At 35.6% G+C, this 17,674-nt stretch overlaps 1 protein-coding gene across 2 annotated transcripts in view; it reads right to left on the bottom strand.

Annotated features, from left to right (window-relative positions):
• Nucleotides 1-17,674, bottom strand: part of SEC24B (SEC24 homolog B, COPII component) — a 43,356-nt gene that overhangs the window by 14,818 nt on the left and 10,864 nt on the right. The window contains exons 4-13 of one of the 2 annotated variants that reach the window (XM_007441128.4): nt 16,283-16,387; nt 13,580-13,660; nt 12,157-12,347; nt 9,920-10,095; nt 4,183-4,285; nt 3,554-3,680; nt 1,888-1,997; nt 1,642-1,754; nt 884-1,002; nt 442-497 (exon numbers count right to left, since the gene is read on the bottom strand). In XM_007441128.4, the coding sequence (XP_007441190.2) occupies nt 442-497; nt 884-1,002; nt 1,642-1,754; nt 1,888-1,997; nt 3,554-3,680; nt 4,183-4,285; nt 9,920-10,095; nt 12,157-12,347; nt 13,580-13,660; nt 16,283-16,387 (1,181 nt within the window). The remainder of the gene's footprint in view (nt 1-441; nt 498-883; nt 1,003-1,641; nt 1,755-1,887; nt 1,998-3,553; nt 3,681-4,182; nt 4,286-9,919; nt 10,096-12,156; nt 12,348-13,579; nt 13,661-16,282; nt 16,388-17,674) is intronic. The other variant, XM_007441129.4, reaches the window with a different exon arrangement.

The following is a 17,674-nucleotide window of genomic DNA, read 5'->3' on the forward strand; positions in this document are numbered from 1 at the left end:
AATGAAATCCAAGATTCCCAAAAATCAAATATATATATGTATTTGCCCTCAAGCACAACTGTGGTGTTCCCTACCTTAGTCCAGGACATGCTGACCTATCTGGATAAATTTCATCTGTGCTACACCAGCTGGTCTTTTCTTTTGTCTTGCAAGGAAACTCTATTTAAAATCGAGTTCTGAACACAGCAAAAGACTTGCTTTGTCTGCTTAAATCTCTTCTGATTCTCTAAACTATATTGAATCGTAGAAAGCAAAGTCAAAATGCATATTCTAAGATGAAGATGAAAACAAGGTTGGAAAGATGCAGGACCTTTTAAGATACCATCTTAGTTTCAACACAACTATTCTAAATTAATTTAATCAAAAGCAAAGAAGCTACCATGAGTATTTTCATTTTAATATTTATTGTTGTAAGTGCCATTACATTTTAATTCATCTTACCTCTTTACTTTCATGCAGATTAACAAGTAGGCTATCAGGTGTAGGCAGGAAAACATCTATGGAGAAGACATGTTTTACTCTTGATTTCTTATGTTAATATAATTTAAAAAATATAGTAAATTACTATACATGGTCAAATGCAAGAGTAATGCACTTCTACAAGTTTGCACATAATTTCTGTATGTGCAAAAGAGAATAAATGTGTTATTCCGTAACAATACCCTAGTATGTGCTGACTGGTCTTCAGATTATCTTGCAAATGTGAATTCTGGGAAGAAAAACCACTCATTTCCGTTTTAATCGAACTAGTACAACTGAAGTAGTATTTTCCGCACAGTTTTATTATTCTGTAACAATTTAAAGTGAGCTAACTCATGTTGAATTCTGCATTACTTTTTCTCATTTTTATTCTTCCAATTGTTCAGATAACTACCCATCTTACCATCAATTTCTGAAACGATGAGCATCTGAGGCTGTGATAATCCTTCCTGCAAATTGTAGAACTGAACAGTGCTATCAAATGTTATGAAGCCAATTTTTGTTCTTGAATCTCCAGGCAACCTTAACATTAAAACAAAACAAAAACAAAACAAAACAAAAAATGTTCCTTCAATATAGAGGTATGTTCCAGAGTCTTTAATGCTCGTGATAGTTGATCTATCTTAGAAAATAGTATTTTCCCAATGAACACTACCTAGCACATTATTAACTATTTTCTGTGATGGACCCAGAAGGTATGAATGAAATCTGTATATGGTTGGTTCAAATATTCTCCCCCTTCTACTTGTTTAGTAAATAGAAAGCTAGCCATTTCAAATTGCAGCTAATTGTGGTGAGGTGAGATATGGAAGAAGAAAGGAGAAATTTAAGCTCCCAGTGCCTGGCTTTTCATTAAACATATGGCTGAACACAGTAGCAACATGCTGTTTCCTACAGCACACTCTCACCAAAAAGCTCAGCCCCACAACTACTTGGATGTCACATTATCATCAGGCACTTCATTCCAAGTGGGGAAAAAAACAACATAAGTGAGTTGGATTTCTTTTATGTCTGCCCAGCTACCTATTTCTTAGTAAAGCTTTCCTTTCTTTCAAGCATTTGCACAACTTCCTCTTAATCTTTTCATCCCACCCAATCTTTTTATGCTTTCAGAAATAACTGCCAATCCTATTATGCCCAACAAATACAAAAAGGTCTTACTTGTCTAAGTTTTCCAGCAAAGACTGACACACAACTAATAAGTATCCAGCTTCTACTGCATTATGGGACACATCAAACACAAATAAATATACGGCAGGTTGAGGAGGACGAAGCTGTAAAATAAGATTTTTATTAATGTGTATACTAGATCTATTATAACCATAAACAGCTTTGCCATTTCTGTAGCCCCCATTTTTACATATGCACAGATCTATAAAATATTACATTTTAGAACTATAAACTTACCATGTAGTCTGAAGAAGCAATGAACTCCACTGTAGAATTTTGGACCTCTGGCCTCTTATGAGGCTCTCCATAGGATCTTGTCAGAGGGTTGTACATAAATTCTTCAGGAACTAAATTATAAAATAAATGTATTTCATTTAAATCACCGAAGAAACTTAGCTCTCCAGATAGCTACTGTTAAAATAAACAAAAAACAAAAAAACAAAAAACAAAAACAAAGAAAGCAGCACAATAAAACCAAGAAGTAGAAAAAACAACATACACAATCGTTTAAATTAGGAATAAAATAGTGTGTAAATCTAAAAGCATGTAGAACAATTGTTAAAATGCCTGGAAAAAGATTTATGATACTGAATTGAGAAACTTGGAACATTAACATTAACAGTCACCCTATGGGGGAGATGGGCAGCATATAAATTATATAAATAAATAAATGTCAAGCAAGTTTCCCTATGAAAGACACAACTGAGAAAGCCACTTGCTTCATCTCATTTAATATGCGCAACTGAAGGAAGACTTCAGATAACATTCTTCCAGTAACTAGGTATAAAACTAGAACACAATGCTATAATCCAAAAGGAAGGTTAAAATAGAATTAATAATTACCACAAGGTTATCTCTGTTCAGATAGTCATATATATCAACTCAAGCTTTTCTTCGAGAATAGGCAGCATACAAAAAGAATGGATGAACAAATACACAGAGCTGGTTAAAGGCACTCCAGGCTACTAAAACCATCTGGGCCTCCAATGACAATGATGAACCCAAGAGCACTCCACATCTCTACTGGGAGTGCAAAAGTGGCAGTAATCATTATATGTTTTTTAGGCAACATTTCTTGTATATATTTATTGTTTTATTGGTTTGTTGTACGCTGCCCAGAGGCACCTTTTGCGAGATGGGTGGCTATATAAATTTGATAAATACATACGTACATACCCTCCAAAGTATAACAAGCACTCTCTACCCAGAAAACCACCTTTATGTTACCCTATATATACTGTCAGAATCCTATCGCATCTGGATCTAACTTTATTGTTCCTTATCCATAGCAATGCTCTGCTCAAACACTCATTCAGGTCATCAATTCCCTCACCAGGATTAGGTGAAAAGATGAAAGGCTTGTTTGGGATAACTGTACATACTTTCAGATCACATTCTCCAGTCAAACTGGGAAGACCATATCCAGAATGTCTCCTATTACATGTTCTGAGCTGCTGACAGAATAGGACAGCTTTACTGTTATTACTGAAGTCCTGAGCTGCTGTGACATGTATACTTACATTGCCTAGAGCAATCACCTGGAACTTCTTATCACCAACTACAGGACAATCTCCAACAGCTCATCTGGCAGACTGATGAGCAGTGCGGTGGGTAGCATACCAGCAAAAAAATATAACTAATTAGAACACATTCAGCATATTGTTATCTTATTTTTCCTTCATTCTTGCTTTTTACAGCAGTAGCAACTGGAAGTCCTAAAAGTGATGGTGCAGTAGAACCTTTGGTCTTCTTTTCTGTCTGCCACCTTAATTGCCTTCAATAGGTATTCTTCTCTCAGAAATAGATTTCCAAATCACACAAAGGTGATCCCATATATAACTGAAATGCGGCCTTGGAAACTCTGTGGAGGCATTGAGTATATTGGAGAAGGACCAATACTTACCATCATTAACTCTGTAGCACAGATTACACTTCCATCTCCTTTGGTCAATAAAAGACACAAAAGGATTGATGTAGGTTCTGCATGATCTACACCTCACAATGGTGTTTGATGTTATCACAGGCAATTGCTAATAAAGCAACAAAATTCTAGAGTTAATTTGAGGGAAACCTTTTTCATATGCCTTTTATTCTAAAACAATTTAAACTTCCAGCAACAAAGGTAAGTTGATCATGCACTGTTCAGAGATTAAGTACTAGAAACAAGTATTCTTCTATAGCAAGATAACAAATCAAGTAAGCTAGACAGCCCAGACACAGAAGATAATGCTATAAAGACCAACACTGTAAATTAATTTTTCAAGATTTACTGAAAATCATTGAATTCAAGTAAATATATTTAAATCCATAAATGGCAATATTCTCTTGAAAATATTTTCCCAGTTTTCAATGGTGCATTTTTGTTTAAAGACAACTGACCCATTAATACCAACACAATTACAGCTTTCACCTCTTAAAAACTATTATTGTAGTACATAAAATTTATACATTTGTATAATATATAAACCAAAAACCTGATCACCTTATTCAAGGTTAGCTAAGTAAAACTTGTGGCAATAAAAATTGTTTTACCGTTAGATCTCTGAAAGGGTGTAGAAGCAACCCCAAGGGAAGTTTTGCTTTGTTTAGCAATGCCTGAGTCTGTGGAATATTCGTCAAAGTGCATCGAAATGAGCTACAGAGAAATCATAAACACACATTTCAATTATTTTGTTCAATACTACTGATTGTTCTACAGAAAAAATCCTAAGTGTTCAAGAGTCACACTACTGTAATAACCAGAACTTGCCAAAGATCCTCGACAATGCAAAATCATGTACAGTCAGGTCCAGAAATATTGGGACATCGACACAATTCTAACATCTTTGGCTCTATACACCACCACAATGGATTTGGAATGAAACAAACACAATGTGCTTTAACTGCAGACTGTCAGCTTTAATTTGAGGGTATGTACATCCAACTCAGGTGAACGGTGTAGGAATTACAACAGTTTGCATATGTGCCTCCCACTTGTTAAGGGACCAAAAGTAATGGGACAGAATAATAATCATAAATCAAACTTTCTCTTTTTAATACTTGGTTGCAAATCCATTGCAGTCAATCACAGCCTGAAGCCTGGAATACATAGACATCACCAGACGCTGGGTTTCATCCCTGGTGATGCTCTGCCAGGCCTCTACTGCAACTGTCCTCAGTTCCTGCTTGTTCTTGGGGCATTTTCCCTTCAGTTTTGTCTTCAGCAAGTGAAATGCATGCTCAATGGGATTCAGGTCAGGTGACTGACTACATAACATTCCACTTCTGTCCCTTCAAAAACTCTTTGGTTGCTTTTGCAGTATGCTTTGGGTCATTGTCCATCTGTACTGTGAAGTGCCGTCCAATGAGTTCTGCAGCGTTTGGCTGAATGTGAGCAGATAATATTGCCCGAAACACTGCAGAATTCATCCTGCTGCTTTTGTCAGCAGTCACATCATCAATAAATACAAGAGAACCAGTTCCATTGGTAGCCATACATGCCCACGCCATGACACTACCACCACCATGCTTCACTGATGAGGTGGTATGCTTAGGATCATGAGCAGTTCCTTTCCTTCTCCATACTCTTCTCTTCCCATCACTCTGGTACAAGTTGATCTTGGTCTCATCTGTCCATAGGATGTTGTTCCAGAACTGTGAAGGCTTTTTTAGATGTCGTTTGGCAAACTCTAATCTGGCCTTCCTGTTTTTGAGGCTCACCAATGGTTTACATCTTGCGGTGAACCCTCTGTATTCACTCTAGTGAAGTCTTCTTTTGATTGTTGACTTTGACACACATACACCTACCTCCTGGAGAGTGTTCTTGATCTGGCCAACTGTTGTGAAGGGTGTTTTCTTCCCCAGGGAACGAATTCTTCGGTCATCCACTACGGTTGTTTTCCGTTTCTCCCAGGTCTTTTGGTGTTGCTGAGCTCACCGGTGCGTTCCTTCTTTTTGAGAATGTTCCAAACAGTTGTTTTGGCCATGCCTAATGTTCTTGCTATCTCTCTGATGGGTTTTTGTTTCTTCAGCCTAATGATGGCTTGCTTCACTGATAGTGACAGCTCTTTGGATCTCATCTTGAGAGTTGACAGCAACAGATTCCAAATGCAAATAGCACACTTGAAATGAACTCTGGGCCTTTTATCTGCACATTGTAATTGGGGTACTGAGGGGATATCACATACCTGGCCATGGAACAGCTGAGAAGCCAATTGTCCCATTACTTTTGGTCCCTTAACAAGTGGGAGGCACATATGCAAACTGGTGTAATTCCTACACCGTTCACCTGAGTTGGATGTACATGCCCTCAAATTAAAGCTGACAGTCTGCAGTTAATGCACATTGTGTTTGTTTCATTCCAAATCCATTGTGGTGGTGTATAGAGCCAAAGATGTTAGAATTGTGTCGATGTCCCAATATTTCTGGACCTGACTGTATGTTCATTGCTCTTGGGGCCTTGGAAATTCCAGAGGCATTGAGTGTATTGGAGAAGGCCTACTGAGATTAAACTGAAAACATATCACCATAACAAAGATTTTAAAATAAAAAATAAATTTGGGCATATACAAGAAATGTCAAATGGAGAATTGTATATCCTCTCTTGCCCTATCAATGGCTTCAGGCTTTAAGGAAAGTCAGGTAAGTCTTACATAAGGAATATTTGTCAAAGTGCATCAAAAATTATTTACTGGATTTATTATGCTCTTCAAAGAATATTTAAAAAGGGTTGGCTGACATCTTTTCTATGTTGGAAGCATAATACAGTAAGTTTGAAGGAACATTAGTTCATATGTTATATAATTGTCCACTGGTAATTCCCTATTGGACAGATACTATTACTATAGTGAACCAGGTTTTTGAAAGGAAGCCAAGACACATAGATGTTAATGTTTTCTATACACACACACACATACTTACTGATTATGAGATTTATGATATATGTAAAGCTTATGAGAATCTTTGGATATATTGAACATTGCAAAAAAGGTGATTATACTGTATATCAGATTCTGAAAATTAGCTTAATGTAATCTGTTACTCTCAGCAAATTGACTTTCAATCAAAGGACATACAGAATCAGACAGGCCAAACCTACATGGTCTAGGTTTAATTCACTGCTCAAAAATTTATACTGGACTTCTAGTGGAAGGTATATTTATTTGTTATTTGTTTATACTGGACTTCTTGGGGAGGTATGACAAACTGAAGACGGCTCTTGGAACCTCTCTGGATAAGGAGAGGATGGAAGATCACCCACATGTGCTTCAGACAGTTGCTCCTTACGAGGAGACCACAGAACAGTGGTTTTCTGCAGGTTTAAATGCCGGGAGATGAAAAGATTAGCCATCCTGCTCACAACCACGGCGGAGCCTTTTAAAGGACACTACGTTTGCAAACCTCACTTTCTAATCACTTTCAGAAACTGCTATTAACCATTTTAAAGCTATTAGAGATCTTCAGAATGACAAGTTTGAAAAGTCTTCATTAGGTGAGTTTATCTTCAACTATGAACAAAAGAAAAATTAATTATAAACTTAAGAACGTAAAGAATCTGAAATAAATAGCAAAAAGCTAAATAAGATTTTGATTTTAGAAAGTTATAAATGGACTAAGGGTCCAGATAAATTTGGAATATTGAAACTTTTATAATCTATTTCTCATGAGAAACAGATTCTGTTTTGGTTTTTGGAAGACGTAACATAGATAAGTAATTTCATTATTTAAAAACTGACCATCTTTAGGACTAAAGATTTTAGGTACAGGGAAAAAAACCTGCAAGCCTATAAAATGCAAAACATTAGAACAATGAAAATACTGAAGGAGACTTTTGAAGAATGGAATCAGAAATTAGCCACAATACCAACAAGGTCAGTAAAGATGTCTGCTTCTATGAATAAGACTATGTCCAAAAAATGTTACTGAAGAAATGACAGCTGTAGAACAAATTTTATCTAACAAGATAGATATGGGATCAAAAGTAGATTTACAACTGACAGGACGTGGAAGAGGAAGTTTCACTGGATCTAGAAATCAGTTGATATTTTAAAATTCAAAGGGAAATACAAATGATAAACCAAGAGAGTGACCTGGACAATTTTTTCTTATTGGATTTGAAAAAGAAGCTTGTTAAAGCCCTGAGGAACTCTGTGCGATGGGACAAAGAAGAGATGAAGAGAAATCAAATCCTACAACAGTATTTGAACGAACTAAAGACGAAGACTGTTAGAAATAAAAGGAAATAATATAAACTTGCTTAATTTGATCAAGGTTATGCACTCAGTGCATTTAAACAATGTATCAAAGACCTGGAAGCTCAACAGGACCAGTCTGCTCTACCTAAGAACATTTTTCTGAGCAGTCAAGCCCCTTTTTACAAATCAGTGAGATACTCACACCATATAACTGTTTCCAAATTCCAAACAGCACTAACTTTAGGACACTTCAACATTCTCCCCACAACAGTTTTAGAGAGCTGATACAAAAAAGTTCCCTATGAGCTAAGACTGTACCCTGCTCTATTCCTACTTTTTTCTTTCTTCTTTCCTTTTCCTTGCACTTTTTATTTTTTCTTTCTCTTCTCTTTAAGTTTCGTTTGTATTAGAATTTACTATTATAATCAAAATTCTTAATAAAATTATTTTAAAAATTGAATGACAAAGATGACATTGAGAAATGTAACATAATTTTGAAATTTGATAGATGTGGTATTTTTATTAATTTGTCTCTTTTTTCTTCTTCCTTGTTCTTTTTTTTTTTTAATATGTTTCCTTCCTTCCTTCCTTGTAATGTGTACCAGCCATAGGAGGCTGTGAACAACAATACACAAAATGAAATAGGAAGTAATTATAAAGCCCAAAAAGTAAACACAGAGGATGAATGTGGGCCCTAAAAGCTCATTGAAACTATATACCCTTGGCTTGCTTACAGAATCCAAATGTCGGAGCGGCACGTACTGTACCTCTGGGAGAAAGTGTTCTTAATGGGGAAGCTGCCATAGAGAAGCCTGTCATCTAGTTCATACCTCACAAATCTCAGGAGAGCAGGGGACTTTCAACAGGCCATCTTCAAATGAGAGGATAGGCAGATTCAATGCTCACAAGACATTACTTGACATATCCTGGTTCTCTGCACCTATGACTTTAAAAGTAATGACCAGTACTTGGATTGAACCTGGCAGCCAGCGGTAATTGATGAAAGGTGTTATTTTACATTGGCAGAGCTGCCTTGCCCATAATCCTGCTACCACATTTTGTACCAGTTGTACCTTCTGGGTTGGTTTGAAAAGCAGCCCAGCCCCATGAACAGCATTGCAGTAGTCCAATCAGAGGGTGTTCAGGGAGTGAGTTACTGGGGATGGGGCATCCTGGTCCAGGTAGGGTTACAACTGATGCACCAACCATCAAACTGATGCACCCCTCCAACAAACAAGCACATATTACCTCCAACAGCCAGCCGTTATTTTTTTAGTTTAGGTTTTCCATTTCTTTCTCTTTTAGCACATAGTTTATTATACAATAGTTTAGATTTGGGTGGGGGGAGAATATAGCATATAATAATTATTATATAGTTTACATATATACTCATATATATACTCATTGTTACTTTATTGTAGTTTTCTTTTAGGAAATCCAATTGTAAGTGCTTTTAAACCTCAAGAAAAAAAAAACAATAAACATAAAGCAACTAAAAACAAAGTTTAAAGCGGAAGCAATTCATCCAACCAAAATATGCGTCCAAAGTTATTTTCCATGCTCAGATGAAGCCTTATGTTTTAAAATTAAAAATGTTAACAGATTTGACCTGTTGACTTCAACACTTATTTGAGAAATAGGTAACAGTAAAAATTAATTTTCCTGTTTCCCTTACACTTGCTAATCTCTTCTCTGACTTCAGTATTTATCATTCTACAGCAATCAAGAATAAAATGTGGAAAGCTAAAAAGAAATATTCTTAATTCCCTTTAGTCGAATGTTTTCAGAATACATTTCAAAGTGACTTGGTACATATCAGTGGCACCCCCAACAAACCATGACAACATGGAAATGTCATCACATGCGTGGTGACATCATTATGCAGATGCCACCCTTGTGAAGTTGTGTCCTGACATCTGATGCAAGTTGTGATATTTGATTATGTAATCACACAAATGTCATCATTTGCAGACACCCAAGGTACATATAGTGACTGAATTTCTCTTGTTGAAAATGGAACCAGGACACATCCTAAGACCATTTTCTCAGAGAAATTAAACTGTAAACATGCAAAAAAATTGTCATTTTATACCTACTCTGGGCTGCAGTTCAATTTTTTCAGATCAGAGTTCAAATTAGGCATAGGAGGTGGAACTGGAGCAATAGGCAGAATATTTCTCTCTTGATTAAGGTTCACTGGTCTCAGACTCTCTGGCTGCTGTATACTAAGTCCTCCCAAACTAGCTGATAGTTGATTCATGGTAGGGTATACCTAGAAAAAAATACATTTTTAAAAAGCATTAAAATAAACATTCAATACGGCTAAAAAATAATGCTTTGATCAGAATTTGTTTAATCTTCCCTCTTCCTCACATCCCCCAATAATCTTTTCCGGGAACTTCAACTCCTATTTCCTTTGCTGCAATACTTAATTTTCTATCCCAATCTGGGTTGGATTCAGAAGACCACTTTAAGATAGAACTAAGTGGAAGCCCATTTTCCGTCTCCTTCTCTCCCCAAAAGTCCAATGCCCTCTTCACAACAGCTGTTCCCCAGCTGCTGAGTAAAATGGGAAGTGAGAGGAAGCAAAAGCAATCCTGTATCAAAACTAAGATGGATAAATCATTCTGTCCCAACTCCGCCCAATTTTCAATTCAACATGAAAACATGGTGGTGGTGGAGATTATGAGGGCCTGCCAGGGAAGGTCAGCTTCCTTTTACCAATTTCCACAAGCAGATTTCCCTCAGCCTATAAGCCATCTTCTCAGCCACCTCTTCCAAACTCATACCTGTGTAAATTAGATCTATGCAGATTTACTGACAGACATTTTCACCTCTACAATTTCTATAATTTTCTACTGTTTCTGAATAAATCTTCAGAGGCTATTGACATGCCTATCCTTTCTTAGATCATCTGATACACAACTGGTAAAAATGCTTTATATTACCAAATTACAAGATTGTCTACTTTATGGGTAATTAAATATTACAGAATAGGACAAAACACACATACAGGGCAACATGGTGTTAAGGCTGATGTAGATGGAAGTGTGCATTACTTCTTTGTTCCCCAAAGCATTTCCCATGTGATCCCAAGTCATTCTCAATGGGCCTCCTAATCCTAAGGTGCAGCATTTAAGAGAAATGTGACAAAAACATTTTTATGCAAGATGGATGTTGTATATGAACTGCAATTAATGTATCTGAAGTACTTAAATCAAAGTACATAATGTTCATGTATCTGAAAGAGAAGAATTAAGTTACAATCCACTGCATAAAGCATGAAGTCTTTTTGCCTAAAAAGTTAACAGTTGTGAATATCTGATAGCCAGATTTCTTCTGCATGGTAAAGAAGGAAACAATTTTTGCAGAGAAGCTTTTCAGTTTAGGCTGATTAAAGATCCAAACCAATTTACGTTATTAGCCCCAATAACTTTCCCACAGAAAACAGCAGAGAGAGATAACAAGCAGAGCCATTCTATCAGTTTTGTTGAAAAGTCAGCTCTCTCCTACCCATTTTTTTTTTAGGTGTTCAACTGTCCATTATAAAAAATGCCATTTCATTTTAAGAAATGATGCTCATATTCATCTCTCTCCTCTTCCATTCTTGCATTGTCCTTTTAGGTTATGAGCTGGTGGATTGGGACTGCTTTATTTTTAACTGATCATATGTTAGCCAGACTGTGAACAATTTAAGTGGAAGAGGGATAAGAGTTCTAAGGAAAATAATTAGATGGAATTGCTGTTAAGCAAGATTATGCTGAGCACTAGTTACTGTCTTTATAAATGTTCTTTAAACTGTCTGACCATCCAGCTTGAGATACAGTAATAAAGGTTCTTACAAGTCACAGTCAGGCTACTGAAAACACGAAACATTTTTTTTTCCTATGTGAGATGACAAAGGGAATGACAGAAGCAGGTAACTTCTGGATTTTCTAGCTTCAATTAACATTCTCTCTTGCTATAAACAGCATGTTTCAGCATATATAGAAAGATGGATTTGAATCCTATCTTTGTTAGGAAAACAAAACAATTTATGTATGTATTTATTTACTTCACTAAATCTGTTATGGCTACTCACTCCGGTAGATGCTGGACAGATTACGAAGTCCAAATACACAGTTAAAAGAGTTAAAAATACTAAAAAAAACATAAAATATACAATTTCAAGAAACTTTTTCTTTAACTGAACTAAACAGAAACTAATTTTCTAATTCAAAGCATCAAAATTCTAACCCTAATCATGTATAATGAAACATGCTTTCTTATTCAATTTATTTGTCACAAGCTTCATCAGGGACATAAAGTTTTAGAGAATTTTCTGGTTTCTAACCTGTGGATACTGAGAAAATCCAGAACTATATGCAGAGTTACTGGGTTGCATGGCAGGAGATGGCAAAGGTGGTGTCACATTTTGGTATCCAGGCTGAAGAGCGGGGTATCCATAACCAAATGACTTAGAGACTTTAGACGTCTGAGGAACAGAGGAAATAGGAGGTGGGCTACTTGCTGCAGAACATGTTTCTAAATAGGGGGGAAAAAAAGGCTTAACATCACTTTTATTCTTATAAAACAGAAGCATCAAAATACATGCAGCTGAATATGGAAGCATAATGCATCTATTATTAGCAAAGCTGCAGATTTACACAGGCTATAGTCTTTAATGAATAAAATGAAAAAAAATGAATTTGTTTCCAGTTCAATGAAGCAAATCATGTGTATCTTTTTCCAACTGAACACATTTCAAATTATTCAAACCATAATTTGAACACATTTCAAATTACTTCAAACAATACAGCCAAAGAATTAAACAAGTTATTTTCCTTATGTAACCCCAATACTGATTTATAAGACTACTTATTAATCTTCAGTATTCATTTGATTGCAGTCTTAAAGCAAGGTCATTTTAAGCTACACAGGATAAAAGTAAGAATGTAAATGGGCCACAAAAATTGGTTTGGGGTTCTATTTTGGCAATATAGTAAGTGACCATCTTTGACTTTGGCCATTTAAGAGATTATCCAACTGGGTCTGAAAGAAAAAAGCTAGACTTCTTGATCATATTGATGAACTCCAGGAGCTCTATAAATCACCTTTGTAATTTTTTAAAAATGGAATGAAATTTGCAATACACAGATCATTCTGACAGAATAAAATGTTGACCAATTTCAGAAAGAAAGATGGATCTAAGTGCATTTAAATTACTTTTCTCCCCCAAACAGAAAACTGCCTGCCTGCCTGCCTGCCTCTCTCTCTCTCTCTTTCTTTCTTTCTTTTTCTGTCTGTCTATCTGTCTGTCTCTCTCTCTCTGGCACAGCTGATAAGCAGAGGATGGGAAAACTAGAAAATATGTCTCTATTTCTGATGCTTGTTCATCTGCCATAAAAAAGATATATATATATATTCTATGTCTAGAGCTAGCATTATTATGGTTATATGATAAAGTCTTCATGTCATGCTTGGCTCCTTCAATGAATTTGCTTCTTCCTGGAGACTTCCATTATATTTCTTGGCAACAATACAAAGCGGTTTGCCATGCTCTTCTTCTGGGAGGTTTTTTTACTCCCTAGTTTAGCCTATAGCCCTGGGATTTCCCAATGATCTTCCAGCCAGGTATTAACAGGATTTATCCCTATTTTTTTGAGTCCAGTAAAGGTTGGTCAGGTGCTGCCATGCAGCTGGCCTTATAACTGTAAGTTGATTTTTTAAAAAAGGCAATACTGACAATATTAATTATTAAACAGAACACAATTCACCTGGAAAGCCACCACCTTCAAGAGTGTCATAATTGTTGAGAACAGGAGATGCGCTGCTAGTAGTGGAAGAGCTGTCAATAGCTAGGGAGAAAATACAGTTATGTTATATGTTCAACTGATAATGCCTGCATGCTGATAGGAACTACAAAGATCCTACAGGAAATTACAATCTATTGGTAATTTCATAAGTTACTACAAGACATACTTGTACAGAACAGCTGCTCAACTGAACAAGTACATTAACACCTACTCAAAATGCACTAAAAAGGTAAAATGGTAAGAGCCAATTTAAAAAGCAATACTCTGAAAAGCCAGCAATGTTTATTGTTGCTTTATAAGTTTTAAGCTAGTATCTATATATTGTCTTCCCATTCATAAACTTCTGAGTTAGAGAATCACTTGCAAAGATGATAAAGCATAAAATCTCTTATGCTTTGGAAGCATTTGGGAATGTGTAGCTATTAGAGAAATAATAATCAAGGATTTTCTGCAAAGGATACTCTTAGTGCAAATTTACTTGCTTCCATATGTATATTCAAATAACCTCCTTCAGGAATAGACATTTCATGGGGATATCATTAAATACAAACACAAACGTTCTTTGATATTTAGTAACTATAAACCAAAGAGACCACTGTGTTAATCCATGCAGCAGTTCTGTAGCAATAAATGTGCAGCAAACAATACACACATGATGGAAGAGAGGTCTCCAAATATTTCCTTCATCCAATGAAAGATTTTTCTGTTGAAGGGAAAATTTGGACAGAGGACTGGGCCTTATGGCTATTACCAACCATACTGTGCTGTTTGTTAAGTGCTGTTAAAAATGCACAAGATAATATCAGGGATGATTATATTCAAAACAATAATCTGAACTTTTCATATTCTTCCAGCCATTAGGTTCACAAAACGAAGTATAAACATGCAGAGAAAATCTGACACAAACACATGCCTGAAGAGGTGGTGGGCTGTATTCCTCAAAAGCTTATGCCAAAAGCACCATTTAAAGGTGTTACCTGACTAATTATGACAGATGGATTCAGCTCAAAGGTTGCATTCTTATACAGACTTTCCAGAAAGTAAGTCCTACTGAACTCAATGACCTTTACTACTTCCTAGAAATTTAGAAGATTCCAATGTCAGATTTCTCCATACTAGATAACTGTTAATTATACTGGCATAAATTTGCTGTGTGGAAGGTTAGTCAATACTACCTGCCATTTGCCAGATGGGTTTCAGCAAAAAGATAAAACTGAAAACCAAATTAAAAAGTAGGTTTCAGTACCAACATTCCAATACCTATATCTGACTTCTATATTTATTTCAGTAGATTCCCAAAGTTAAAAACATCTCCAATATACAATAAATTTTCAGTACTCTAGAAAAATTCTTACACTGCTTTGAATTCTCCAACTTTGCAAGCAAATGGATAAGACAGGACAAGCTGATAACTATCCCACGTCAATTATGAATATATTTTCTAATTCAGTTGTGTTTTTATTCAGTCTTTCAATAATCAGAATAGTAGTAGAAGATGAACACTATTTTATTACTGTACCACTCTAATAAGTATGGTGATCAAAGTAGCAAGATAGTAATCTTTTTGATTTGTAAACAGCTTGACTCTCTCAGCATCTACTATGTTTACAAGACTGAGTATATTAAACAAGCTGGTCAGTCATTAATATCAATTTTTAAACCTGATTTTAAAAAATTGTGAAGATAAATCAATTGCACTATATAATTTGTAAAAGCGTTCCAACACATTAACATATGGCATTGGCAATTCAAAGGATTTTATGTGATATAAAATGAGAAAACTGACAGTGCAGAAACTTTTTACTCCATTAGGATAAAGAATAAACCTGTGTGGATGATTTAATGTAATTTAAGAACTACACTGAAGTTTCAAAATCTTGAAACTTGACATTCTTGAAAGCCCATTTTCACATACTAAGTTGGCAATATTCCCATACATAAACTATTTTGGGGCATTCTATACAAAACATACACGGACCATTATTCCAATTTTTTTAAAGCTTGTTTTCATATTTTAAATTATGCTGTAGATACACTTTTTAAAGATATTTAGTCTTTAGTCATCTTTTTATTTCAAGCATCTTCAAGTACATTTTTCTCAGATGCTTGCCTAAATTTATTAAAACTGTAATAATCAATGCATTACGTGCACTGTTGCTCTATCAGGAAAAGCAGAATGAAATGTATTGGCAAACGATACAATTTATTACATTGCAATATTTGCCTGAGCAGGAAGATGGAAAGGCTAAATTTCCATAATGGGAAAGCAGTGTGTCTTTATAGTATTTACAGTGATGCTAAAGGAAGAAAGAAAGGACATTTATGGTACAGAAAGTTGGTTTTTTTTTAAAAGCCTCCAAACTACACAAAATGTATCACATACTGTGTACCTATTTCTAACTAAAGAGAAGTTGTTCATTTTTATATCCACTTATACTGAAGTAACCTCCATTCAATTTCATGTGACTAACTTCTGTCTAAACATGTAAAATACTTCACTAGCATCTTTGATATAAATATTTCCCCAAATCTTTTTAACTACTAAATGCATATTATTTAGGCTCGAGGCTCACAATAGTTTGCTTGCATTACTTGCATTCAAGAAATGGAATAACGCCATCAAAAGTGAAAAGTTAGAAATACTGGTGCAAAGCTAAAGCAGACCTGCTTCCTCATCCTCATCCTCCTCTTCCTCATCATCTGAACTTGATGACAAGGGAGTTGCTGAAGAGCTAGCTTGATTATTAACATATCCACCATACTGCATGCCTGTAAAAGTGGAAAGCACAAACACAAGAGTCAGACACACAGGAAAGGCAGAAATTGAAAGCACGAATAAAAGCATTAAAGTAACACCAATCCAAGCACGACAAAGGACTCTAACACGAAGAGCAAAACAACCTCCTTAACAGTGAGGATGTTCTCTCTTTATGGAAGTTAACAAACAGTTCTGGAATGCTGCGGTGTTAGTAACAGGCAGAGAAACTTAGTAGAATAGAACACAATTTACCCATCATCAGAGATTTTAAAAAGTCAAAATTGTCTCTTAACCATCAAGTTATGTTGAGATATCATTGTTCTTGATATAGGAGTATAAAACAGTGCTTCTCAATCTTGACAACTTTCAGTTGTGTGGACTTCAACTCCCAGAATTGAATGCTGGCTGGGGAATTCTGAGAGTTGAAACCCACACAACTGAAAGTTGCCAGGGTTGAGAAACACTGGTCTAAAAAAACCTACACATACTACCATTTTTACTATTACTGTTTCATGTTTATGCTGAATTGTACTGTGGCTTTTAAACTATTTTGTGTATTTTTTTTAATGACTGAAAGCCACTAGGAGCTTATGATATATCAATAAAAGGAATAATAAATAATAAAGGTTAATCAGCAACCTCAATCCATTAGTCTTGGCATAGAGGCAAGAATTTTTCAGCTCCAATTATCCATCATCCTGAAACTAACTCACACATCCTGCTACTAAAGCCTACCCGGTTTCAAAACCATACAGTCAAGGACTTTTTGCAAGTGATCCTAGGTAAGTACGAAATCCTTAGCATCAAAACTTATTCCAGAGTTTCTGAAGACTGAAGATTCCTCTGAGCTTCTACCCCCCGCACAAATGATACATTAAACGGATAAATTTATTATACAGTTATATTTATTTGCAAAGAGGTGAGGCATCTGAGCAAGACATCAGGTGATTTCTTGACCAAGATAACTATGGAAGTCTTCTTTGCAAAACTCTTACAAACATATACAGGTAGCCATGGATCACTGAACAGATCTGAATAAACTCTAAAGTTGCATCAACACAATCAAGTCCAGTTAAGTGTAAGGAGAAACTGTATTAGGCTAATAACTAAGGCTTGGGATATATAAGCTGATATGGAAGGACCTGTTTACATCTGGTCTGGCAGATGACCCAGGGCTTTTATTTGCAGGCAACAAACCATTTATTGCAATTGACAGTTTGGGAGTATAGTTTCTACCAGAATCCTTGTGACAATATCCTAAAAGAAAGCTATTAAAGAAACAATAATATATTAATTCT

The sequence above is a fragment of the Python bivittatus genome, unplaced genomic scaffold (genome assembly GCF_059951505.1).
Source record: "Python bivittatus isolate LINGU-HERP-01145 unplaced genomic scaffold, Pbiv_v1 ctg000070_np1212, whole genome shotgun sequence".
NCBI lineage: Eukaryota > Metazoa > Chordata > Lepidosauria > Squamata > Pythonidae > Python > Python bivittatus.